Source organism: Zootoca vivipara, chromosome 5 (genome assembly GCF_965207765.1).
Source record: "Zootoca vivipara chromosome 5, rZooViv2.hap1.1, whole genome shotgun sequence".
In the NCBI taxonomy this organism is placed as follows: Eukaryota; Metazoa; Chordata; class Lepidosauria; order Squamata; family Lacertidae; genus Zootoca; species Zootoca vivipara.
The window spans coordinates 67820579-67848419 of record NC_142588.1 but is presented as its reverse complement, the minus strand read 5'-3'; the positions used below and the strand labels follow the sequence as shown (position 1 = coordinate 67848419).

General features: G+C 43.5%; 1 protein-coding gene across 3 annotated transcripts; it reads left to right on the top strand.

Moving 5' to 3' along the window:
- Nucleotides 1-2464: 2464 nt before the first annotated feature.
- On the top strand, nt 2465-27539 carry AP1S3 (adaptor related protein complex 1 subunit sigma 3). Of its 3 annotated transcripts, none has more exons than XM_060274551.2 (5): nt 2465-2724; nt 16742-16920; nt 20209-20317; nt 22465-22602; nt 27063-27539. In XM_060274551.2, exons 1-5 carry the CDS (start codon nt 2485-2487, stop codon nt 27096-27098), a joined length of 702 nt encoding a protein of 233 aa, XP_060130534.2. In that variant the 5' UTR covers nt 2465-2484; the 3' UTR covers nt 27099-27539. The 3 variants fall into 3 exon arrangements, with proteins under 3 accessions (XP_060130534.2, XP_034989592.1, XP_034989593.1); XM_035133701.3 differs by lacking the exon at nt 2465-2724 and adding an exon at nt 5751-5906; XM_035133702.3 differs by lacking the exon at nt 2465-2724 and adding an exon at nt 6260-6485.
- The last annotated feature ends 302 nt before the right edge of the window (nt 27540-27841 follow it).

Here is a 27841-nt window from a genome sequence, read left to right as displayed (position 1 = left end):
GAGCAAACAAATGTGGGCTTTGCCTTTGTACAGTAGGCTGGACTCTCACCCATCCCTCTGCCCAGCATCCAGACAAGCAAGAAGCGTTAATAAAGTTCAAGGCAAAAACATTTGGAGCTAGCTAACTTAGCTGGAGCAAATGCACCTGACATCAGCTGGCAGGGCCAGTGAGGGGTGTAGCCTAAGGAAGGGTGGGGGAGTTCAAAGGGCCAGATTCAAAAGCTCAGAGGGCCACATTTTCCTCCTGGGCCTCAGAGGTCCCCCATCTCTGCTTTATACTGTTCAGCTGAAATTATGATGGACCAGAGGCCAAGACTTCCATCATACTTATGATACCGCCCCCTTTACTTAAGACATGGCTTTCATGCAGGGCAAGGAAGGGAAACTTGTGACTCCTCAGATGTTGTAGGACTACAACTCCCTTTGTTTAGCTCCAGCCACCATGGCCACTGGTCGGCGATAATGGGAATTGTAGTTCTTTTTTTGTAATATTTTTATTGGTTTTCACAACAAACAAAATCATTACATTAAAGAAAAATAAAAAAATATAAAATAAAACATTTAAAATAACTGTATACAGACTTAATATTAAATCCACATTATGGGATTACTTGAATCCCCACCCCCGACTTCCCTCCACTCCCTCCCCTGGTTCATTTGTATTATCTTGATTTATGCATGTCAATAAAGTCTTTATCTCTAATTACCTCCAAATTTAAACATTATCCATAACATTACAACAAGTGATCTTAAAAACCTGCCAATGTATTCACTTCTTCACAGTGCATTTGTAAATATGCAATAAAGATTTCCCATTCTTTTTAATATTTGTTATCGTCTTGATTTCTAAATTTCCCAGTTAGCTTAGCCATTTCCGCATAATCCATTAATTTAATTTGCCAATCTTCCTTAGCGGGGACTTTTTCTTCTTTCCAGTGTTGGGCTAGCAATATTCAAGCGGCCATTGTTGCATACAAGTTCTTGTACTCTTTAGGTAAATCAGTTCCTGTAATTCCTAATAGAAAAGCTTTTGGTTTTTAAACAAAGGTTATTTTAAACATTTTTTTTCAATTTGTTATATATCATTTCCCAATTTTTAAAAATAACTTTACATTGCCACCACATATGATAAAACGTACCTTCAACTTCTTTACATTTCCAACACTTATTGGAATTGTAGTTCAACAACATCTGGAGGTTTACAAGTTCTCGATCTCTGATGGAGGGGTGGGGTTTAGGAAAAGCTGTAACTACTGAAATCTGTCTCTCTAAAACTAGCTTCATTGTTCTCCTTTGAACCTGGCTGCCCTGTGAAAGCACAACAGACATAGGGGGAAACCTAGATTAATTAGAACAGAAGAACTTGTTAAATTATTTTGGTTTTAACTGGCACCTAAGGTCTTGGCCCATTTGCTGTCCTGCTGATTTTCCATAATTGTTTTATACTGGATTTTTCTTTATTAGAATTGTATGACTTATTTGTATTTTGTAATTTTAGATGTTACGTTGAAAACTGTCCTGTAGCTCTTTTGTAATGATGACAGGTAGTCTATATGCTCTGCTGATAAATAAATTGAAAATTAGGCTAAGCAGATGAATGAAAGGAGGGGGGTTGCTAGTCACAAAGGTATTTTATATTTATTTTTTGGGAGGGGGCGTTAAAATAGATGTCTTTTCTCATTTTTGCATGGCACACTGACCCCCACAGACTAGAATATTAACTTCTCAGTTCTGTCTTGTTTGGCATCCAGTCATCTTACAAGGACAAAGAGATATGTATATCTGGAATTATAATTGTTCATTCTTATAGTGATATAGTATACATTTTGTGTTCTTTTTCACGTTTTCACTTTTTAATTTTATTCTATGTCATTTAAGTGTTTAGAAAAATTAATAAAAACAAGTTTAAATCTCTAGTAAACTGCCTTGGCAGAAACATGATATATTAAATGCAATTAAGCTAAATGAACTCACAGCACCAGCTGTTATCTGAATCAGAAGAAGAGCTTCTTGTCCAACAAGGAAGGATCTTGGGGATTCCAACTTGCCCTGAACGCTGGCAGCAATTTGGACTATTGTGAATGTATTTAAGAAACCAAAAGCAGCACAAACCAGATGGATGGGCCAAACATACCAAAACCTAAAGCGGAACCAACAAGGAAGATGCTTTTTTTCTTCCTTCTAGGAAGCCCTAGGTCAAAGCTCATATTTTTTTGTTTTTGGAACAAAATGTCCCTCTTAAAAATGGAAGAATTAAAAACAAAACAATAAAACCAGTGCAGGAATGCAGGGAAGAGAAAAAAAGAGTGATGAGGATCTCTTTGTAGATGACTGTTTAACAGGCAGCAGCAACTATAAAACAATCGCACATGAATCAGGTTTACTGTACTTAGGTGACCAAGCTGTGCAAAACATACTTTGTAGCTGGCTCCTGTGACCTGCTACTCCAGATGCAAGATCCAATAGGGCTCTGAATTTTGTAAGATGGGTCATAATGTTGGGCAACTGAAGGGTGTGGTTGACTCGCAAATTGCACTGAGCGCGACAGCCGGTGTTACGGTTAGGCTGAAAGGAATGAATAAGAAAAGCACAAAGGAAGAGGAAATCTGCAACCCAGTTCAACAAGAATATCTGGATTTGTGGCCATTTAATAGCTTTGGCTTTGACAGGATAAACATTGGTTTGAAACCAGGTCCTCCACTTCAGCAGGCTGTCAACTGTGCAGTAAGTCTTAACGAAATGCTTTGCAATTTTGCATAGATCAGAGGGGCCCCATCTCTCTCTCTCTCTCTCTCTCTCTCTCTCTCTCTCTCTCTCACACACACACACACACACACACACACACACACAGCGCAACGTTTTTGGAGTACCAATTAAACCCATTACTGGTTTTTTACCTGGTACCTGTGCCAACTTTGAATCAGAGAAGACTCAGTGGGCGGTATTCAATGCTAGCCCTACTCAGAGAAGGCCCACTGAAATTGATTGACATGAGTAACTTAGGTTCATTAATTTCAATGCATCTACTCTGAGTAGGACTTGCATACCATCCACAGAATCATAGAATTGCAGAGCTGGAAGGGACCTCGGGGGTCCACACACCCACACCCACACCCGGCAATGCTGCAATCTCAACAATAGCATCTGTGACAGATGGCATACCTCACTTAGAAAGAGGATCTGACAACACCACGTATGGAATTTTGAAAATGTTAACATGTTCAAAATGTTGGCTTCCTCTGCCCATTATAGGGAGACTGCTGTAATAAATTTCGAAAATGAGTAGGTTGTCAAATGTTAAAAATGTGCCAATGTGTACATGCATTGCCCCAAAGTGATTTTATCGTGAGTTAGCAACTTTTCCACCTCTCTCTTTGAAAATTTTCACATCTTTAAAATTCATTACATGACAGAAAAGTTGGCAGGTACTTTATACCTTTTGGTTAAAGGCCAAAGTGTTACTGAGTCCTAGTTGCAAGCAAATGTCATGTCTGTCTGTCTAGTACAGTATGCAAGCAGAGTATCGCAAATTACTTTACACAGATATTGGGCAACCAGAAAGGAACATGTGGTGAAGACAGAAACAGAAACATGAAACGATATAAACTCAGCCATATATCTTTTAATGGATTTGCATTATACTGCCCTGTGGAACTCCCTTGCATCAGATGTCAAAGAAATAAACAACTACCGGTATCTGATGTTTAGAAGACATCTGAAGGCAGCCTGTTTAGGGAAGTTTTTAATGACTGATGTTTTAATGTATTTTTTAATCTTTTTTGGGAAGCTGCCCAGAGTGTCTGGGGAAACCCAGACGGGCGGGGTTATAATTATTATTATTAATTATTATTATTATTACTACTACTACAGGAAGTTTGCTGCTTTTATAACTATGACTCTTGAGGCATCCAAGTAAAAAATTACTTCAAACCTATGAGCACCTTTCGGCAAACTGTCACCAGATTTTTCACCAGCTGCCAAGTATTTATTGTTGTTGATTGATTGATTGATTGATTTTCTATACCACTCTTCATCAGAGGAACACAGGTCAGTTTACATCAAGCAAGTTCAAATGTAAGATTTGAGCCTTTACAACATTTGGTTGGAAAGTGTGCACACAGCATTATCATACGCCAATAAAACAAAACTTGTAAAATTGCAAAGAATAATTAATTGTTATAAAACTCATAATAACACACAGGCTTTGCAACTCACCCACCCACCTCTGACTAGTGTAGCAATGAAACTGCTGGCACATTTGCAAAGCTAAGCAGGGTCCAGTATGGTTTCAAATTGGATGGGAACCCGCTTGTTGAGATTCCTGCATGGCAGGCAGTTGGACTTAGATGACCATCAGGGCCCCTCCCAACAATTCTATGAGTCTAAGACTGTGAGACAAGGGGCTCCACTGTGCACAACTTGTCCCACAGCCCCACAACAGCCTAAACTAGCACTGACATACATACTCAGAAACAAACCCAGTTGTGCCGCTGCATAATGTGCAAAGCAGCAAGCTGAAAGTCCCAGGTTCGAAATGGTATATAATGAACTAAAGAAAATGCTTAAAAATACTTTTGTTAAAAAACCAGAAGCCTTTTTACTGGGTATAGTGAATGAAGAGATACCAAGGGAAGATAAAAGACTGTTTATGTATGCAACAACTGTGGCAAGAATTCTTTTAGCCCAAAATGGAAACAAGAAGTACCAACGAAAGAAGAGTGGCAGATAAATATGATGGACTTTGCAGAACTGGCGAAGCTGACAGGAAAAATCCGAAACAAGCAAGATCAAGTATTCCAAAAGGAGTGGAGTAAATTTCTACAATATTTGAAAGAATACTAGCAGGGTTGTCTGAAGACTTGTAACGAGAAATTTTCCATCTTTCTATATTTATTTAAATTTTGAGCCATTTTGTAATGAGAGTAATTAGAATTGGAAAACGTACAAAATGCAATGAATTATAAAGGTTAATTTTGAAAGCCATGAGGCAGGAGGGAAGTCAATAGGCTCTAAAGAGCCAAAGCAGTAAAGTGGATAATGATGATGTGAATGTAATACTAAATGGAATACACACACACACATACAGCATCTTCAGGTAGGCTTAAGGGCATAGGAACTAACTCGTAGGGGCTTTGGCCCCCACAAAGTTGATGGACATTTTCATTCTCATGGTGTGTGTGCATTTCTGTAAAATTTCAATCTGAAAAACCAAATAAATAAATTTCTTTTTTTTAAAAAAAGATTATGTGGGGCAGGGCTTACGTGCCCCCCCAATATTTTTTATTCAAGTTGGCACCACCCTTGTTTGGGAGATGCCCCTGTCTGAAATCCTGGAGAGCCCTGTAGACAACAATGAGCTATGTGGACCAATGTCCTGACTCGGAACAAGTGGGAGATACTTATGTTTTGCATCTCTTCGTTACCGCTGCTTCTTTTCCTATACTGTAACTTTCTCTCCAAAGGAGACAAGTAGAACGCATTACTGCAGTCTCCTCGGGGCCGAGACCCAACCTTTTGCTTCTTCTGTTCTCCTGCAAAGCGCTGGAGAACAGCAGCATCGCTCAAGAGGAGGAAAACTCTCCGGAGACTCTTATCTTTCCGCTTAGAGAGCGCTAGTCCCTAAGTAAGGGGAGGAGAGAGAGTCTCTCCCCGCGAAACTTCCTCCCTCTCGGTGCAAAGCGACCTCTCCAACCCGCCCCTGGGGCTGTTGCCGGAGTGATCCGGGAGGAGGAGGAGGAGTGGGGTGGGGAGGAGTCAATAACTTTCAGTTTGGGGCATTATGGGAAAGCAGGGCGAGCGGCTGGGAGTTCACCTGTGCCTGCGGGGGGGAGGGGGGAAGACCCGCACAGGGCACGACACGGGGCTTCGAGCCACCCGGGGTGGGGAGCGGCTCTCTAGCAGCCATGGTGAGTACCCCCGAGGGGGAGCGCCGGGTTGGTTGGGCTGACACAGCTTCAAGGCTCCGGGGAGCCAGGAGGAGGAACTACCTGCTGGCGCCAGGTGAAGCAGCCTCCGCGCGGGAGAGAGGCAGGTCGGGCTAGGCTCGCCCTTGAAAAGCGCACAGAACACCTGCTTGGCTTTTCCTGGTCCTTTTATTTTTTTGCAAGGAAACGGCACCCGGACGCGCAGTTTACAGGAGTTGAGGGGTCGGTCGGTTGCCCAGTGGGCTTTTCTCTCTCTTTCTGGGCTTGAACCGGCAGTTATAGAGTTAAGAAGGCTTCCCTCCCCTTGCGCGGGTATTGAACGCGCGCGCCCTCCCTTTCTGACATTGCAAGGGAGGAGAGGGCAGGAGTTGGGTGGCGGATATCTTCCTCCACCTGTTGCTGGTTCAGGGTCAAGGGGGCGGGGAGATAAGAGCCAAGTGCTGCAGGAACCGGGACCACCGCGCCCAGTTTCTGTGTTCAAGCCCAGCCCCCATTCCCTTCCACTCAATTCGAAGGAGGGATGTTGGGAACAAACTTTGCTGGAGCAGTGGTCAACACAAGGTACTGTCCCTTAAATAAATCACCTGGACCACTGCCAACAATAGGGGAACGAAACATGATTTAAACTTGCCCCAAAGAACTAAAGCAATCAAGTGCCACTTGGAAGTTGTGCAAGGGGTATCAGGAGAGGGGCTGCCGGCTTTTAGCAGCTGTGTGATAGGCAGGTTTCCATCAGGGGCAGTCCCCCCCTTCAGCTTTGAATATACAGGGATGGTGAAAGCTGTACCTGACAGGTTTCTACCTATCATGCAGGTAAGAAGAGCAGGGGGATGCCACACCTATGTTAGAAAAAAAAAAGTTAGCAAAGGGTTTCTCCCCCTCTCCTGCTAAGGTTTGGATGGGTTGTTTTATTCTCTTTGTACTTTGGGACACTAGAAACTGCTATACAAAGATACAGGAATTTATTGGAATAAAACTTCCCTGGTTGGGAGTGGGATTAATTGGGAAGATCTTATTTCACTACCTGGGTTTGGGAAATCACCACAGGTCAGAAAGGAACCTTCTTCTAGCTAGAAATGCCTCACAACCTCAAATAGTTTTCTGACAGTGGTGCCGTGTGCCTTGTCTCACTCGCTCGAGACATCTACACCTGTCTGATTTGCATGCACCTTGGTGTGGTGGCTCCTCATTCACTCTGAGCTTCTGCTTGTGGCATGCTGTGGCCTGCATTTAATCCCACAGAGGGGACCCTTCAGAGTTTGGACCTCTGTGGCAACCTTCTGACTCCAGATGCAACCCATTGCAGGTAACCCCACTTACCTGAGCGGATGTGGTTTAGTTATTTGCTAAAACTAAAATCCATTTTGTCTGCAAAGATTGGGGGTGGGGGCAGAACGGGGCCAATGCATTAATACTGCTCAGTGTGACAATGTTCAAGGATGAGCAAGTAAAAAGAGCTTATTTGTTGAGCAATGAATGAGGCGGCCAAGAGTTTAGGGTGCCTGACGACATTCCTGAGCTCAAATCAGGTTCCTCCTGGTTCCACTCTTAATGGGCGACCCCTTGGCCTATCCACTTCATGGGTATGTGTCGTACATTTCCTTCGTAGGTTTACTGTCAGGTGGATTTTGACCCTCGATTTGCATGTGGTTTCACTTGCCTCTCTCTCCCTTTTCATATTGACTTTGCTTTGTGTAGTTCAAACAGGCCCTTCAATTAATGGTAATGTGAGTAGCTTTATCTAAAATACTAAATACTAAGTGGAGCCAACTTATTTGCTTTTCTAAAGCAGCAGCCTGGTGACGGCTTTCCAAGAGATTTCATCCACGCCCTTGGTTAGATTGTTCCACTTCTCTTTGGAAGGGACCCAGTAGAACACCTGCTGTGTGTATAGAAGGCCCCAGGTCCCGTCTCCTGGTCTGACTGGGAATGCCCCCAGTTTGAAATCATGGAATGCTACCAGCCAGCCAGTATACGGCAGCTTCCTACTTTTTCCTCTTTCACGGTTAGGAATGGGAGAGAAGGCAATCACGTTCCTCTGTTTGCGAAGCTGCCTGATAGCAAGCCAGATCATTTGTTCATCTAGCTCAGTGCGTCTCAAACTTGTTGTTGGACTACAACTCCTATCATCCCTGTCCTGCTAGCTGGGGATGATGGGAGTTGTAGTCCAACAACGGCTGAGAATCCTCTATACCAGGCACAGGCAAACTCGGCCCTCCAGATGTTTTGGGACTACAACTCCCATCATCCCTGACCACTGGTTTTGTTAACTAGGGATGGTGGGAGTTGCAGTCCCAAGACATCTGGAGGGCTGAGTTTGCCTAGCCTGCTCTATACACTGGTCCTTTCAGATGTTGTTGGACTCCTTTTCCCTGACCATGAACTCTGCTGTTGATGGGGTTGAGTGGAGAAGTAGTCTAACAAGTTCTTGAGGGCCACAGCTTCTCCATCCTTGGCAGCAGCTCCCCACGGCCTCAAGCAGCAGTTTCTCTCTACTTGGAGATGTCAACGATTGAACTCGGGACCTTCTGTGTGTTTCACCATTGAAAAATGGGCCCTCTCTGCTGTTACATGTAGGCCTGAAGTCCCAATGTGGTGTCTCTCCCAGTTTTTGTCTTTTGTGTAGTTTGGTTGGGGGGGGGGACGACACTTGGCTGTTTGGTCCTTGTGGTTTTTTGTGGGGGAGGCATGTATAGGTATGTTTCTTGTTGCTTTTTCAAGTGTGTGTGTGACTGTTTAAGCATCATCCATTTGTTCTTCTGTGAAATGGGTATTTTAGGTTTCCAGCTGTGCCCCATGGCTCAAAACTCTGCAGACCCTGGATGTAAATTGGATAAAAATGGTTGCTGGTGCAGTTTGTGTGGGGAGGAAGAGACCACCCTTCCTCACTAAGTTGCTTCTACCTTTCCAACTGCAGGGAATCACCCAAGGTTGTATTTAAACTCTCTGCCGTTGGGTGCTCCAGAAGTCCAGTGTGACCCCAGAAACTGTGATTAGCTGAGTCTAGAGGGGAGGATTTACAAAAAAACCATATATATTTTTTCTGTATGCATTGACCCCGTGTCAACTCCTCATCCCATTAGTTATGTTCTAAATGCTCCCCATCCTTAAGCAGCTGCCAAAGATGTGGGGCTGAAAGATGTTGTGTGATGAAATCGGGACATGGGCTACATTTTATGATGTGCTTTATGGCATGGAGAGCTAGTGTGGCAGAGTGATTAGACTGCCAGACTAGGACCTGGGAGACCAGGGTTCAAATCCCCACGTGATCATGAAGCTCACTGGGTGACCTTGGGCCGGTCACAGCCTCTCGGCCTTGCTTACCTACCTCACAGGGCTGTTGAGGGAAATAACTGCAGAAGGGTGAACCATGTGTGCTACCTTGAGCTCATTACGGGTGTGGAAAGTGGGTACAAATGCAATGCAACCGATCAGTGTCACAGAGAGGGTGCATATGGCATGGGGCCAGTGCTTTTTTTTCTGGGGGTATGCAGGGGTATGTATACCCCTAAACATTTTGTGAATCTTTGTACTTTTGTGCATTTACTGTAATTATTTCCCCCGATTTGAACTATAAAATGGTGATTTTCTTGAGTCAAAATGAGAGTACCCCTAAACATTTTTTGAAAGAAAAAAAAGCACTACATGGGGCTTTTGTCAAAAAACAGCAGCCTTCGTATTTTACTGTTGTAAATGTGTACTCTTCTCCGAGAAGCACATATTTTCTGAGCAACTCCGTACTTAAGCTAATATTTGAACCCAAGTCCGGTTCAAACACATGGATTTCTCATTTCATCTGCTTATCTCTGGGCAACGTAGCACAGTGCTTTCAGGAAAGTGAACTTGCAAGAAAATTTCCTAAGAATTTGCTGATCACTAGTTGTGCCATAAAACATCTAAACGGTACATTTTCCAAAAAAAAAAAAAAAAAAACCACCCACTTGATCGATGACTCAGATCGAAAGCTTCCGAACAACTGTGTGAAACTTTACAAGCTAATAGAAGAGGAAAGGTGGTCATGTTGGTCTGTAGGGACAACTCACAAAGTCTATATTAGAGCAACCAAAATGTCATCAAAATAGTGTGAAAGCTTTCAAGTTTTGGGTGGGGTTTTTTATTATAGAACTCTTGATCTGGCTACATGTTGACAGGATGCAAAGGGTAAGAATGAGAAAAAGGTTGTTGGTGTTAGTCAAGCTATCCATGTCTGCATCTGGGTAGGTTTTAAGAAGGAGTGACAGGGAGGGGAGAATGAAGCACTTTGCCAGCCCTATACTCACCACTTCCCAAAGTGCCAAGCATGGGGCTGGCAATGCCTCCAACGCTGTGGTTCCCATGCGCCTGGCAGCCAACTGGTGGGTGGGGCAATCCATCTCAGGTGACGTGACATCATAACAATTCCAAGTGGTTGACAGGTGGGTTGTCTTGCCCTCCTGTCAAAGTTGGCATATGAGGTACGCCAAAGAAAACTTCCCTGCCCCTGATCTAGCCTGATGAAAAGTTCTGGCGAACCCCAAAGCTTGCTGGCTATTTTGGGACACTTAGCTCATCCTAATAAAGGTCTTGTTCTAATGTGAATGTTGAAATTTTGCAGACACGTAAACTTCTATTAAAATGAATCAGAATGCGCACGTTGGCTTATGAAGCGTTGACTCTTTTTGGAAAAGGCGAGCCTCAGGGGAGGCTAAAGCAATCCCAGACATTTTCTGGAGAGATGTAGCAAGGGATTTATTTCCACTCGAGAGTGAGATCCATTGAACTTATTGGGAACTTGCTGCCAAGGAAGCATGCATAGGATCAGGTTGTTGATAAGTAATGTTTATATCCTCACGGTTATAAGAACATCAGAAGAGCCCTGCGGGATCAGACCAATCGCCCATCTAGTCCAGCACACTGTTCTCACAGTGTCTGACCTATGGGAAGCTCACAAGCACTCCCCCATTGCCCCGTGGCGTGAAATTCTGATATTCAGAGGCATGCTGCCTATGACAGTAGAAGCAGAACATAATTATTGTGGCCACAGATAGCCACAGGTATCCTTATCCTTTTGTCTATAGAGCCATCCCTGCATCATGTAGGAGCAAAGTCCATAGTTTAATTTTCTCCATACTGTTCCCATGCGCCTGGCAGCCAACTGGTGGGTGGGGCAATCCATACTGCTTGGCAGGGGGTTGGATTGGATGGTCCTTGTGGTCTCTTCCAACTCTATGATTCTATAATGTATACATGCCATTCATGGTTGCCCTTACTCTCATTTTCCCCACCCCTAAAGTAATACCCACATGCCACCCCCCCCAACTCCAAACCTTTCCTCACAAGGAGTTCCAGCCTCACGGTCATTTTGGTTGCCCATCTCTTTTTCCCCAGTGTTTCTCAAACTTGGGTCCCCGGGAGTTGTTGGACTACAACTCCCATCATCCCTGACCACTGGTCTTGCCAGCTATGGATGATGGAAGTTGTAGTCCAACAACAGCTGGGGACCCAAGTTTGAGAAACACTAACACAACTATTGTGTCTTTTTGTGTCAGGTTCAATCCTCAGACCTTAGTCAGCCAAGGAGAGGAGAAAAATCAGGCCTCCTCCTCTTTCTGTTTGCTCACAGCACCAGGTAGTCAGTGGTACTGAACGTGGAGATTTGTCTTAATGTAAATTTCATTTAGGGAAAGGCTGGAGAAAATCCTTCTGGTCTGCCTGCTCGATAATTCACAGCTTTATATTAGGTAATTATTTGCTCTTTTACATATCAGCTGCCTGCCCTTTGATTATTCAAATAAATTTAGATTGACAAGAAGACATGGCCCTTTAGCTCCAGGGAACATGCAATCTCTGTAGGAGAGATAACAGAACAGGAACATACCATAATAGGGGGGAAAGGTGTATGTGTGCGGGAGAGATGGAAGGACAACATAGCCCTGTTGAATAAAACAGTTGCTGCTAGGTAGTGCGATATGGCAATGGCAGTCTGTATATAACGTAGTTGCGATGATCTGATCTTCTGTTATCAGGAACAGTTTATTATCTGAATTTACTGTGTCCTTTGATCCATATGACTCTTTTATTTAAAAACACCTCTAATGTATCAAAGCATATGTTCATTTGCCTGTTGTTCTTGATTTTTGCTTTGCTAACTTCTGTCTTCCTGCAGACGACATACAGTCCCCCTCGTCCCTGGGCCCTGTGTGAGGTTTTGCTGCCAGCCAAATGGCTTCTTCGCTTTTCCCAAGGGTTTTGCAGCATTTAGTACGACCTTCCCTGGAAGGGAGCCACATGCCTTGCTATATCCCAGTTGTTGATTGTTAAAATTCCCCTTGCATGTACCCAATTTCCACGGGAATGTTGCCTGTCCTTCACTCTGTCATGGAAACATTATCTAATAAAAAAATTATTCTGTTACTGAGCCTGGCCCTTTTTGAGGAGGCCCAAGTTATGTACCAGATCAGCCAGTGAAGGTGGGTTGGGTAGGAGAGGAAGGTCAGACTCTGCAGGTAGGCAAGAGCTTTTGAAAAAAGCAAATATGATATATGTGAAGTGGTAGCAGGAATCCAGAGGGTTCCAGGTCCTCACCCAAGGTTGTGTGTCTGTTGGGAAATGGAGGCACAGAGGAGGCCTTTACGAAACCTGTTGATGACTATTAAGGACTGCAATTGGTCTTACAGGAAAAAGCAAGGGGTGAGATGGCTAAAAATAGCTTTATCATGTATAATGAGATAAGAATCCAATGTCTCTATTCAGACCAGGTCTCTCCATGGTTTTAAGTTTGGTAATAAGTTGTAATTCAGCAACTTATCTTTCCAGTCTATTTCTGAAATTCTTTTGTAATAAGACAGCTACTTTGAGATCTTGTATAGAATGTCATGGGAGATTGAAGTGTTCTCCTACTGGTTTCTCTGTCTTGTGATTCCTGATGTCAGATTTATGTCCATTTATCCTTAGGGGTTCGAGTTATTATCCTTAGGCGTAGGGTTTGGCCTGTTTATCCAATATAGAGAGCTGAAGGGCCCTGTTGGCATTTGATGGCATACACAATGTTAGAAGATGAGCAATTAAATAGTCCTGAGATGGTATGTTTGATGTTGTTGGGGCCAGTAATGGTGTTGTTCGGGTGTATGTGGCAGCAAAGTTGGCATCTGGGTTTATTGCAGGCTCTGGTACCAGTGTCTGTGTTAAGTCTGGTGGTGGTATTATTGTGGGTGAGGAGTTGTTTAAGATAGGGTGGCTGTCTGTAGGCAACGAAAGGTCTTCCTCCCAAAGCTTGAGAAAGGGAACTGTCATTGTCTAGGAGAGGTTGTAGATCTCTGATGATGCGTTGAACTGTTTTAACTTGGGAGCTGTATGTGATGACTAGTGGTGTTCTGTTATTTTCTTTTCTTTTCTTTCTTCTTTATTTTTAAATCCATGTTCACAATGCATATGTATCTTGTACTTTGCTGTAAAATACTATCTGATACGTTGCTTCTCAATCCGGCTTCATGCTGATTTGGGTCCTTCCAAATGCATCTCTAGCTATGGTGCGAACAGTTGTGTGTGTAAGGTCAGACAATCCCCACTGTCAACACTAACAAAAACTAATCCGACACTAGTGAAGTTGCACTGATTAGAGCAGCTGGGAAGGGGAAACTGAAACACACTAAAAACACACACATCTCCACTGTACTCTAAGGTGCTGATGTGAGCACACTCCTGTAGGTCAGGATTCTTCCAGGCTGTGAAACCTATATCTCTCTGATATAGGTATGCCAGTTTCCTTTGCCTCTTCACTCCCTTATTGCTATTTCCTTAAGCCCCTGCTTTGGTGTGTGTTGTCCTGGTTTAAGGTGCGTTCAGATATAAAGACCAACTCTGATGTTGTTGTTAAAAGAGCATGCTGTAAAAGTGAGCTTCAGACTTGCCTGCCCCCCCCTTTACATACAATGGGGAGAAGAGCTGAGACTTCCACTTGCAGTTTGAACAAAAGCACAAAAACTACAAACAAATGCAGGAAACCGTGGTTTGCGCAAACTATGGACTTTGCTAGATTGGTAAAGAAAAGGCATTGTATATGCATTGCTGTTAACACTATTTTTGCATTGTATATGCATTGTATATGCATTGTATATGCATTGTATATGCATTATAACACTGTGACACCAGATGGTGCAGCGGAGCTCCGTTTTGGCCAACACAATTTCTCATACAGAACAAAGTTTAAAATGCGTTTAACTGAAATGCTTCTTTGCTGTGTCTAGATGCAGCCTGTGTTTAAGTAGGAAACCAGGAAACTACAGTTTGCTCCTGGAGTGATATCCTGGCTTGTTAAGAACTGTTGCCTGTGAAAATTGAAGTTTCCTTGTCGCCGTCCCACTGACCTATTCAAGGCCTCCTTCTCCTTCTCTTGCCATGACAGCTGATCTTGACCCTATGCTCTAGGAGGGTTTCCATAGCTATTGACTCTTTCACTTCAACCTACAAAGTCAGAATGTTGCAATCATTCTAAGGCTGGCCACTTCCCCCAGCAGGTGGAATGCTTATGAAAATTTTACACTGCTGAAAGTGGCGCTGGAAAAATATAAAAATAACTTGTTGTGTAGCAGGGATAACGAAATTCTAGTCCTGCCTTTAGAGCTTGTTGATGTGCTGCTTGTACTAATAATGTGAAATGATCTGGAGAAAAAAAAAATAGTGTTAACAGCAACAACAAAAACCTTGATTTTTTTTTGCTGCCCTGGTGGCTTTACTATAAGTAGCTGCTGTGTGTCTCCCATGGCAACAAGTGCACTCCTCCTCCTCCTCCTCCTATGGCTTATGCTCTCTTCCTCCTCTCACCACCCACCTTCCGTATACACAGCATATTGCAAGCAGATAGTGTTACTTCTGTTTCAGAAACGCAAGGTGAAAGTATCCCGTGTAGATGGATGAGCAATCTGACTGAGAGCCAGGAGGCCAAATTAATTTTGACGACTGTTACTTTATTAAGCCACTTGTATCTCCCTTTAAATTATGTCACTGTGATGCACGCTAGGAGAGGGAACAAGAAAGCACACGGTGTTCTCTTGTTCGCTGCTTTGAACCTTTCCTCTTGGACCACACATTGATCGCCTCAGGCTGAGAAATATTGTCAAACAGGTGAAATGTCACCAAACCCAAAGTGACTCAGTTCTTTCAATCAACAGAAACTTTTGCTCAGGTCCAGGGAGACTGAGGCCTAGAGCACAATGCAAGCTTAAGATAGCCAAGAACTCTTGAGGCTTATGCTGCTGGTGTCTTTGAACTCAGGACTGAGCGGAAGATAGACAGGGATTTATGGGTATCTGCTGTAGATCAGAAAGTGGGAAGTGACCACATCCTCTTCAGATGGGCTTCTTGTTATATGCACCTACAGTAATTCTGTCTATCTTCCTGAAAAGCTGAAACAATCTCGTCATGTGCTTCGTTCATCTTGGAGCAGATAGTGGCCTTTGTCATCATTAGACTAGAGCAGCAGTGCACAGCCTCTGGCCCGTGGCAGGGGTCCAAATTTGGCCCACTTGGTTATTTCCACAAACCACACCCACTTGTCTTGTCCCGGATGTTGTATGTGATACGAAGTGGGAGATAGATAAAGTTACAGCCTTCACTTCAATATAAACCACATGGAAACACATTTCAAAAGGTTTGTTGTCACCTGCTGTCATAAGGACATTTGGTGATGGATGGGTAGCCCATGGGGCTTGTGGAGATAAGGATCCAACCTGCGAGGTTGGAAAAGTTCCCCATCCTTGGAATAAAATCTACATTCGGGATGGGGAACCTATGATCCTACAGTTGTTGTTGGACCACAACTCCCATCGTTGCCATTGACCGTGTTGGCGAGGGCAAATGGAAGTTGCAGTCCGACAGGTTCCCCATTCCTGGTTTATGTCAGGTAACAGCCAGTGTCCCTGCTTAGCCATGAAACCTATTGCATGACCTTGAGCCAGTCACAATCAACCTAACTCCAAAGTGTTTTGGTAAGCGGACAATCCCAATGAATAACACACAGACCTTTGTGTAAGCAGGTTGGGATGGAAAAGTGATTAACAGATACAAAATATTTGCTGGGTTTTTTTTTGTACATCATTATGTGTTTTCCACTTGGGAAGTCATGCAAGATATGTTGCTCCTGGAGAAAAAAAGTGGCATCCTCCATGGCTCTAACTGTATATTAAATAAAATGCATTCAATGAAATCCCAAATCCTGCAACTTTAGGTGGCCTGCCCCACTCTGACTGAGGTGCATTCCGAACAATCCTGTTCAAAATCTGGCATCATCTTTTGATAATTGCAGTGTTGGCACTGGGGGTATTTGGGTTCACCCAGATAGGTGTGTTCAACAGTCACAGGTACGCACTGTTTTTCTGTTCTTTTATGGTGGTGTTTGGTTACTGCAGGCATGAACCTGATAAATAAGGCCATAGCAGGATCTTCACCTGCAGCCTGTGTAAAAAAAAACAGCACAGTTGGTTACATGGAAAAACGATAAGCTGAAGATCTTTTGAAGGACTACTGCCATGGCTCTGACTCGAAGCAACCAAATGTAGCTGAACTTGCACAACACATGACAATTGCTTGTTTAAAAGTTCAGGAAGACAGCTAGTTTTGTTTGGTTAAAGTACGCAGTCTATGCTATGATTTAACATTACACCTGAACCAGTCCATGGCAACCCTAGCTTCTCTTGAAACCATTATTATTCATCATTTCCTGACCTTTAAGTGTTTTCCTTGAGATCAGGGCAGATATTTTCACTCAAATGCAGTTTGGTTAATGCAAGTTGTGTTGGTCTTTGTCTCAATATTACCCCAAATGGTTTTGTTTACTCTAGATGCAGTTTATACTGCTCTTCAGCCGACAAGGGAAATTAAGACTCCAGAAATGGTTTATTACACTGCCTGAAAAAGAGAAGAAGAAGATCACCCGAGAAATTGTGCAGATTATTTTGTCTCGCAACCAGAAAATGAGCAGTTTTGTTGACTGGAAAGACCTCAAGCTTGTTTACAAAAGGTGTGAGTAGTTTTACAAGTTGGCTTTTTACACAAAGCATGTCGCTTCCCATAGAAGCAGCGCAAAGTAACAACAAAACAAAATCAATCTAGTTTGTCTGCGTTGGCGGGGTGAACTGACAAACAAGAGGAACACCATTCAAAATGTCTGTATTACTTACCACTAGTAGAAAAAAAGGCAGCAGCGTGATCTCTTGAAGGAAGCCTGTGCCCAGTGAAGCCACTGTCCATTCTGGGCAATCTTCTGGGGCTGCATGCCAATGGATGGGACCAGAAGCAGAAGTTGATAATGGAGCAATAAATGTAAAAATGTTAGGCTAGTTTCTATGCAAACTCTCACACACCTCTGTCCTGCATCCAGGCAAGCAAAAGGCACAATTGGGATTTCAAGGACATATTCCAACCATGCAGAAACACTTGAGCGTGCAAAGTAGGGCTGGTGAGGCATGTGGTTTGGGAGAGAAGAGTCCCAAGGGCCAGAGAAAGAAGTCTGGAGGGGTGCATCCCTGTTATAGTTCTAATTTTAAGGAGCATTATTCAAGATAGTGGGGGTGGCAGATGCATCAAGGGAATGGAGTATCAAACAGGAAATTGAAGCTGGAGCCAACTAATTTGGCTAGAGGAGGTACATTGACATCCTCTGGCAGGATGACCCGGGGAGAGGGTATAATATGGAGAGAGTCTCAAGGGCCAGATTTTAAAAAAGGCCACATTTTGCACCCGGGCCTCGGGTCCCCCACTCCTGCTTTACATCACTTAATTGGAGCCAGCATTTGAGACGAGGAATGAACATGGAGAGCACCTCCCTGAGATAATAAAATCTACTGAAGTGCCTTTTAAATGAATGGGCATCAAGAGTTGCCATTAAATGCTGGACTTGCAATGATTTTCATGGGATGCCAGTGCATTGATCTTCCTCTGTATTGTTCCACTGGGTATTTCTAAATGCTGGAGGCTGTCCCAGTTTTAAAGGAAAGTACAGAAATGTTCAAACTTTCTGAAGCTGTCTTTCTGAACATTGCGTGTGAAAGAACGTTTGGAAGATCATAGCTTGGTGAAACCTTGAAGGCGATATGATAAGACCATTGTTGCTTGTGGCTATAAAACAGATCAATCCCCTCCATATGTTAGGGCCAAATTAACAGGTTATGGTAAACACAGTTTTTGCCCTGTGTTGCTTGTGTTTCCCTTTCTAATTCGGGGGTTGGGGGGGTGGGATGAAGACTGAGGAAACTGCTGTTTATTCTCCAGCACTGGGATGGCGGTGGTGAAATTTGTCAGGGTGATTGTCCAGAAAAAGACAAGTTAAACGCACTCCACAGACCTGATCCATGAACACCCCTCATCCATATGCCATTTTGAAAGGGAAAACCAGACCCACAAGGAAAAGGACATATTTAATATAATTTGGAGTTTGATCCTCGGTATGAAGCACTACAAAAACGTATAAAACTTTTGTGTCCATATTGTGTAATGCAGCAGGGTGGGGAACAGCCCCCAGGGCCAAATCAGCCCTCTAGCCTCTCTGCCCTACCATCAGGACTTGGCCCACCCAGGCTGCACCCCTCGCTGACCCTCCTGGGCACCTTCCCCTAGCTCAGTGATGGCGAACCTATGACACGCGTGTCAGACGTGACACGCAGAGCCCTCACTGCTGGCACACGCCCCATCGGCCCATTCACGCTATTGTTGTTTTTCCCCCATTTGTTCTCCTGCTCCTCCTCAGGCTAAACCCAGATCCCCTTTTTTTGTTTGTTTTTTGTTGCTGGTAGCCAGAGATTGGTTTTTTAACCCTTTCTGTGCTGTTTTTCTGGCGCTTTGGCAGACAATGATTGGGTCTAACAGCATTCATTTTTAACCCATTCTGTGCTGGGTTTTTTGGCGCTTTGGCAGACTATGTCGGTGCTGCGTGTTAGTTCCAGCGAAGGTATTATTTGTCATTTATTTCTGTTCTCTTTCCCCCCAGAAAAGCGCAGCAGCTTTGGGGCATCCCCCCCCCAAAGCAAAGCAACTTTTGCACCACCCAAAAAAACCTCCAAAACTTTGGTCAGCAGCTCCCCCCAAAAAAGCTCAATAACTCTGGGCACTTTGTGATAAATAAGGGGTTTATGGTTTGGTTTCGTTAAATAATTAGTATTTGGTTTATTAAATACAGTTATATATTACAATTATACATTTTTGTTATTTAAACTATAAATATCGTGGAATTATGGGGTTTTTTTTCTCGAAGTGACACACCACCCGAGTTATGCTCAGTTTTTTGGAGAATTTTGACACACCAAGCTCAAAAGGTTGCCCATCACTGCCCTAGCTCTTCTGCCTGGCTGGAATGTGTCCTTGAACTGTGATCACTCTTGCTTGCAGAATGGAGGGTAGAGAGTGGTGTTGTCTGGCCTTTGCTACTTTTCCCACACCCACCACTGATATATGGCCCTCAGAAGGCCCCACCCCCATGAGGGAATGTGGCCCTTGGATTAAAAAATGTTCCCCTTCCCTCCTATAATGGGATAGAAAATACGTACGTCGGTGCTTGTAGCAAGGGGGAAATGTTTTTCTGTGACACAGCCTTCAGTTCTTTCAACAGCTGTTGTCTGTATCCAAACTTAAGGTCATAGAAAAGATGTGTGAGGACCAGTGCTTTTTTTTTTCTTTCTAAAAAAATGTTTAGGGCAGGCATCCCCAAACTGTGGCCCTCCAGATGTTTTGGCCTACAACTCCCATGATCCCTAGCTAACAGGACCAGTGGTCAGGGAAGATGGGAATTGTAGTCCAAAACATCTGGAGGGCTGAAGTTTGGGGATGCCTGGTTTAGGAGTACTCTCATTTTCCTACTCATATTGAAATACTGCCCCTCAATGAGGCCAAGCTTTGATTCACAAAATGTTTAGGGGTATCCATGTCCCTGCGTCTGCCCAGGAAAAAAAAAAGCACTGGTGAGGACACAATTATAATAGCATCGGATGCAGAGCTGTGAGAGATTTATGTGATAAAAAGCAAGCTTTTATTTCCTATTCCATTATCTTCTGATTATTGCACAAAAAACTGCCCACGTTTGCATATCTGAAATGATGTTCATCCTGTCATTTTCATTAGTGCTGGCAAGGAAGTCAGATGGATTTATATGAAAGGCCTAATTAATTAAGGGCTATTCTCATTGCTTTTGAGATAAATTGACTCATTATGTGAAAAAGCAACCGGGGAAAAAATATTTCAGGGTAACTGACCGTGTAAAGAGCATTAATATTAATGCTGATAGGTCTCAATATATTTTCATATTTTTAAATTTCAGGTATGCTAGTTTATATTTCTGCTGTGCAGTTGAAGAGCAGGATAACGAACTCTTGACCCTAGAAGTTGTCCATCGTTATGTAGAGCTATTGGACAGATATTTTGGCAATGTAAGTTTACTAAGTTTTCCCCGCCTCTGCTTGTTTTCCTTGTCAGATATTTGTCGAGTGTTGTCTGTTGTTTCTTCTGTCCACAGAACTGACTCAAGATTCCCTGCAAGGTTTGTTTGTGTTTTGTTTTCAGGATAACAAGTTTCGGCCATTTTCGGTAAAGATACTCTGTTTCAACTGAAAAGAGTTCTTGGAAAAACTTTGCTTTCCCAAGTCTGAAATGTAGGAAGCCCAGTGATTCTCAACCTGCTGTTTTTCTTGGACAGAGACAACCTGGCCACAGTTATCTGTGCTCTGGTAATCTCTAGAGCAGGCATCCCCAAACTGCGGCCCTCCAGATGTTTTGGCCCACAACTCCCATGATCCCTAGCTAACAGGACCAGTGGTCGGGGAAGATGGGAATTGTAGTCCAAAACATCTGGAGGGCCGAAGTTTGGGGATGCCTGTTCTAGAGCATTGACTACTGCAGTGCTTTTAATGTAGGGCTGCCTTGTAGCTTTCACAGAGTTCTACAATTTCATTGTGCCTTTAGATTGGAACTCCCTTTTTCCTTTCATTGAGAAAGGTGGGAGAGAAATCCACAGAATAATTTAATGCATAAATAGCGAGAGGCTCCTGTTAATTAGGAAGGTCTTTCATTCCACAGACCGCCTCTTTTGCAGCAATAAAATCCGCCAACAGCTGAGAAACATCCCACTCCAGCTTTCTGGTACTGGGAAGCCACCTCCAGGGCTGTTTGCCCCCCCTCCCCACCATTGCCTGTCTGTAGGCTGATTATTTGCCTCTCTGGTCCTCCACATACAAATAAGGCTAAGCCTTTATAAAAGTCAGAGCAGAAGGAGAGAGCGAAAACAGCAGGGAGCATAAATGGAGATAAATGGGCAACTGAGCAAAGTTCACGTTGAGACATCTGGGGCTGGGCGAAGCTGTTTTTAATTGGAAGGAAGACATGATTAGCGGAAATGCTAAAACAGCTTGGAAATCACCAAGAAAGACAAATGTGTTACAGAAAAAAATGTGAGTGCTAATAAATACGGCACTTTAAAAAAAAATCAGGTACACATGCACACCAGTGAGTTTTGGAGTAAAAATTAATTCTGGCTTTCGTGCACAGGGTGCACTATGTTTAGTACATTATGATTATGACACCCCACAACTGCTTTTGCATGGTGTCACCCATGCCCCTCTACAATAGTTTGGCTGTCTTCCCCTGCAATACCTTCTCCTCACCCAGTACTTAAAGAGCCTCTGTGGTGTAGTGGTTAAAATGCAAGACCAGGACCTGGGAGACTAGGGTTCAATCCCCGACTCAGCTCATGGGGTGATTTTGAGCCAGTCACTGTCTCTCAGCCCACAGGTATATGAGTTGGAAAGTGGAGGCAAACCAAGTACCAGTGGTACTTTGGTTGTTGAACAGCTTGGCTTCTGAACAAATCGACTCCCGAGTGCCGCAACCCCACAAGTGAGTCTTCCAGTTTGCAAAGGTTTCTCGGAAGCCGAACATCCGATGCGGCTTCTGTGGCTTCTGAGTACCATGGAGGGGAGGTGGGATAGAAGTGACAGAGGAGTTTAAAAATCAGTTTGGGCCATCAATGGGGTAAATCGTTCTGGGAAGCCTATGCACTGGGCATTTCTGGAACATTGCAATGCCAGAGTATGATGAAGTCAGTTTAATATGGCATTGTTTTGGTCTAACCCAGGGTTTCCCAAACTTGGGTCTTCAGCTGTTTTGGACTGCAGATCCCATCATCCCTGACCACTGGTCCTGCTAGCTAGGGATGATGGGAGTTGTAGTCCAACAACAGCTGGGGACCCAAGTTTGGGAAACCCTGATTTCACCCTATACCTATAGGACAAAACTGATTGAAGGATAATCCAAGCCCTGAGTGAAAGGTCAGAGGTAACTTGGTGCACGTGTGTGCAACTGAAAAGGTAACTTGGTGGTTAAGGAAGTAAAATGATCATGGGATCCTTTGAAATATTATCATGTTGAAACCTCCTTAATGCTTTCAGTCCTGTGTTTCCATTGTTCTCTGCCTGCCACCAGGGTGCATACACAGAACAGTTTTTTGATGAGCCTGTGCACATAACCACACTCAATGCTATAATAAGTGTGCCTGAATATTTCTCTCTGTAATCCTTACCAGGTGTGTGAACTGGATATTATTTTCAATTTTGAAAAGGCGTACTTTATCCTTGATGAGTTTCTGATGGGAGGGGAAATTCAAGAGACTTCCAAAAAATCTGCAGTGAAAGCTATAGAAGATGCTGATATGTTACAAGAGGTAAGAAGAGATAAGAGAGATAGGGGAGAAGCTAAATCCAGGTCTCTCTCTCTCTCTCTCTCTCTCTCTCTCTCTCTCTCTCTCTCTCTCTCTCTCTCTCTCTCTCTCTCTCTCTCTCTCTCTCATTATTTTAATTTTACTCTTGATGCCCAGCTCGACTCAAGGTTTATTGCTTGGGCTGTGGGTCACAACCAAATGAAGTCTACAAATGCCAGGTGAATGGAATAAGGCAGACCACAAAAATGTACAAAGCTACAAACAAACAAAACCCCATTAAAATAAAATATCCTTAAAACAGCCTTTCCTAACCTGGTTCCTCCAGATGTTGTTGGACTCCCCCACTCCCATCTGCCCCAGCCAGTGTGACCAATGGTTAGGGAGGATGCACAATGTAGTCTAACAACTGGAAGAAACAAGGTTGGTGAAGACCGATTAAAACAATCTTCATTGTAAATATTCATTCATACAGTGTAAACTTGATTCCCCCCCCCCACCCCGGTGCAGGTACAAATGACGTGAATCTTCCAATAATGTGCTTGATTTTATTTGCTAATAAATGTTCTGCTGACTAAGTCAAAAGTCAAAGAGCATTAGGAGGTGCATGTTTTACAGCCTATTTTATCCATCTTCACTGAGAAATCTCATATTCAGTGGAGTTACTCCTAAGTAAATGTCTTTCAGTTTTCTGGTGTAAGTAGAAGCTTAACTCTTGCAAATTATAAATAGCAGACTGGTGGGCTGTGTGATTTCCTACCCGCATTTGGCATTCTTTAAACCCTGGCTCGAGCTATTCAGAAGCGCTTTGTGTTGGTTGTTTTTCTTATAAAAAAAGAAAAAGTGACCACCCTTTGCTGAATCCTTGATGGAATGTTCGTTTCAGCCCTTTTAGTGTCTAAAAAGTGCTTGGCTATTTTTACTGATTTATTTTGCGCAGCAAAGCGGAAGCCTGCTACCTTCAAAACCAGCCGAGCTGTCTGCGGCAACCTCAGTTCTGGGCCAAAAACAGACCTTGCGGTAAATCCCCCTTTGAAAGAGAATAGGGCAGGCATAGGCAAACTTGGCCCTCCAGATGTTTCAGGACTACAGTTCCCATCATCCCTGATCACTGGTTCTGTTAGCTAGGGATGATGAGAGTTGTACTCCCAAAACATCTGGAGGGCTGAGTTTGCCTATGCCTGGAATAGGGCCTGTTATTCAAAAGCCTTGTGGGAGTGTTGCTCCCTCTTTAAACAAATATGGCGGACATGAACTGAAAGTGCCATGAATAAATAAATAAATGCTAAGGGAGATGTTTTTGGCACCTTTGCTCTGGTCAAGCTGGTTATGGACAATAAGCCAGCAGTATTCAATGCTTCACTTATGTGCCATAGAGCGAATATCACTGGAATAAGCTAGCTGTGGTAATTGCAACTGCTGGCTGTGCAAAATGGGCAGTTAGACAGAGAGAGCACAATCCAGAACACATTACAAATTCCTAAGGAGCTGTTCATACACTAAAGTTCCTGCCCATCAGAGTGGCTAGCCTTCCCAGGCAATGCGTTTTGTGTGGATGGAAGTAAAAAGGGATCTAAATGCAGGGGCGTACCCAGGATCAAAACTAGGGGGGGGGGGGCAAGCCATGGTTGTTAGGTTGTAACATTTCAGCATGGAAAAGGCGAACGAAACCAAAATTTTATTATAAATAAGGAAAAACGGGAGGGGAAACAAAAATTAAAACACAACCACACAACCACCAACGCAGCAGAAAAGAAAGATAGGAAGAAGAGGGGTGGGGATGTAGATATTTGCTTAGATGTCAAAAATAAATTAAAATGAAGCAACAGGGGGAACAGGGCCGTCTTAAGCATATCTGGCGCCGTGGTGCAAAGATCCCTTTCCCATAGTTGTCGACCTTTTTAGGGGGGTGACCCCAAGGTTCCCCAGAGTTCTTGACTTTTTTTAGGGAGCTGACACCACGCTTACACTTTATCTCTGCTTGGGAAAAGAAAACAGGAAACATAAACAAACCTCAGTCAGTAAAGCATGAGACTCTTAATCTTAGGGTTGTGGTTTCAAGCCCCATGTTGGGCAAAAGATTCTTGCATTGCAGGGGGTTGGACTAGATGACCCTGGTGGTTCCCTTCCAACTCTATGAATGGTTCTGTTGTATCTGAAGGGTTGTTCACAGGGAAGATGGAACAAACTTGTTTTGTGAGAGATGCTTGTGCTGTGATTCCTGCACTGGAGGGGGTTGGTCTAGAGGACCCTCGGGGGTCCCTTCCAACCGTCCAGTTCTCAAGAGAGTGGCTTGCAAAGGGCACCTTTTGTTTATCTGAAACCAAAGAATGTTACGGATTTGCAAGATGCAAATTTAATACCTGCCCCCAGGCAAATCTACTGTACTTGGGGTGCAAATTGGATTTGAGCTCACAGCTCCTTCTTTTATGTGGCTGGGCACAGGAGGAGGTGCTGCTAAAAAGATATATTAAAAAGCAAAACTTTTGAGGCCATTTATCGTAATAATTTTCACAACTTGCCAGACGGAAGTGAACTAAAGAGTGTCACAAGAGGAAGAGGGGGTTAGGATTAAATGCTCCTGGAGATAAAAGACAGGGGGGGGGAGAGATTGCAGCAGATCCCTCACCTTAATGGGGCAACAGCAAGGATCACTCATCTTTTTTACATGCAGGAGCATTGCCGGCCAGCTGCTGGGCGAGGTGGTGTGTGTGTGTGAGTGAGAGAGAGAGAGGCAGAGAGAGGCAGAGAGACAGAAAGTGAGAGAGACAGAGAGAGACAGAGAGAGAGAGAGAGGCAAGAACCACCTGCAAGGATCAGGCCAGTGGCCCATCTAGTCCAGCATCCTGTTCGCACAGCCAGCCAGATGCCCGTGGAAGGCTTGGAAGCGAAAGCTGAGTGCTACAACAGTCACCCCTTCTGTGGTTTTCAGCAACTGGTATTCAGAAGCATACTGCCTCTGGCAGAAATAGAGCATATCCAGCTACCTTTGTAGCCACTGATGGCCCTTATGCACCAGGCCCGGGGGCCGGATGCAGCCCAATCGCCTTCTAAATCCAGCCCACGGATGGTCCGGAAATCAGCATTTTTTTACATGAGTAGAATGTGTCCTTTTATTTAAAATGCATCTCTGGGTTATTTGTGGGGCATAGGAATTATTCATCCCCCCCAAAAAAATATAGTCCGACCCCCCCCCCCTACAAGGTCTGAGGGACAGTGGAGCGGCCCCCTGCTGAAAATGTTTGCTGACCCCTGAATCCTTCTATAAAAAAAAGCCACCCAAGTTGGTGGCCATCACTTCCCCTAGTTGGGAGCAAATTCCATAGCTTAGATATGATCTGGGTGAAGAAGTACAGTCAAACCTCGGTTCCCGAAGGCCTCCGTTATAATACGTTTCAGCTCCCGAATGCTGAAAACCCAGAAGTAACTGCTCTAGTTTTTGAATGATTTTGGGAAGCTGAACAGCTTCCAAGGAATTTTCTTCTTTTTTCTCTGTTGACTTTGCCAACCGCCCTTTGGTCCTCGGTTGTTGAACGTTTCGGAAGTCGAATGGTCTTCCGGAACGGATTACGTTCGACAGCCGAGGTTTGACTGTATTTTTTTCCGGCAGTCATATTCATTGGACCTCCATGAGTTCTGGTGTTATGAGGCAGGGAGGGAAAAACCATGGATACTTTTATACAAAGGTCCCAAATTGTGTAAGCTTTCCTTAGGCTGGCTGCTGCATCTGTTTGATCGTTTTGGTTGGGCAAAATGCCAGTCTCTTGGACTGGGATATCTTTGAACCCTCAGCCAACATGATAACAGAAGTTGGTGGGAACCGTATCCATGACTCTGTGGCTAGTGTGTCACATTTATCCCTGAGGGCAAGTATCCAAAGAAAGTCAGGATGCCTCATGGGGGAAATGTCTTCTGTGCAATTCAGCCCTAAGTGTGGTGGGAATCAATGTAAACGTAGCAGTTAGGACAGTAAAATGGCTCTCAGACACACTTTAGGGTTTTAGGATTTATTGATATGTATCTCCTCCCATATAGATAGATATCTCACGCATGCATGGAATTGTGGATGTCTTTTATTATATAGGAAAAAATAACTAAGGACTTTAGTACAAGCAGCTGAAAAAAATTGGAACTAGGTTAGACTACTGTATTGTAAACTGAGCGAGCAACACTTACTGGTAACTGGGCCAAATACACCTCCCTGTGATTTTTGAACCCTTGGCTTGATAGACAGCCCACCTGACTGGGACACTAAGCTGGAGAGGGGAATTAGTCTACTTATGCAAGTATTCATACAAATTCTGTTAATGATCTCCAATTAGCTTCGCAAATTAGCTGCAGTGCTAATCTAGATGTTCATCATTTCCAAAGCACCTCTTGGTACCAAACCAATTGCCTTGCTGTCACATTATAGTCTATGCATAATTTTAATAACTGAGTTAATAGTTGATTGTTCTTTGTTGCAGACAATGGAAGAATATATGAGCAAGCCTGCCTTCTAACTAGAACCTACATAAACGGAAAACGAGGCTGCATACCAATGGTATATGCAAAAATCTGCCTGCTCCTGGATTTTATTTAAACAATGAACCCCTCCCACCTCAAACCCTCCTGAAGGGGGCTGCCTATGCAATAGTCAAGATGAAGGTCAGCCACAATAGTGCAAACATGTGTTCTATTTTATAGGAGCACGATAGTAAACTTTCTTGGCTGTCCTGATTGAATGTTTGTTTCTACGGCAATTTTTAGCTACCTGCCTTTCACTTCCAAGGAACGGATACTAGAACACTTGAAGGATATATTTATATGACTTTGGGTCACTTTTTGACCAATTCAGTGTAATTTTGTAAAATAATAATAATAATGATAATGAATCAACCAAAAACGTTTATTTTGAATGTGGTCATTTTTCTTGGATTAATAATAAACATTTTGCAAAAATGTTGAAGTGCTGATGGATTCTCATTTTCGGATTGCTCTGAAAGCAGGCTTCAGTGCCGGATTTACGTATAAGCTAAACAAGCTATAGCTTAGGGCTCCACTCTCTTGGGAGCCTCCCCCCCCCCCAATTTCACTATTAATATACGGTACTACTTCTAAATTGTATTTCAGTTCAACAATTACTTTGCTAAAATACATATTTTGTTATGTGCAAATGACTTTAGATACCTATTAGGTCCATAAATTACCATATAGCATATATTCAACATAAAAAAACAGTGACAATTTGTTGTTGACAAAGGAT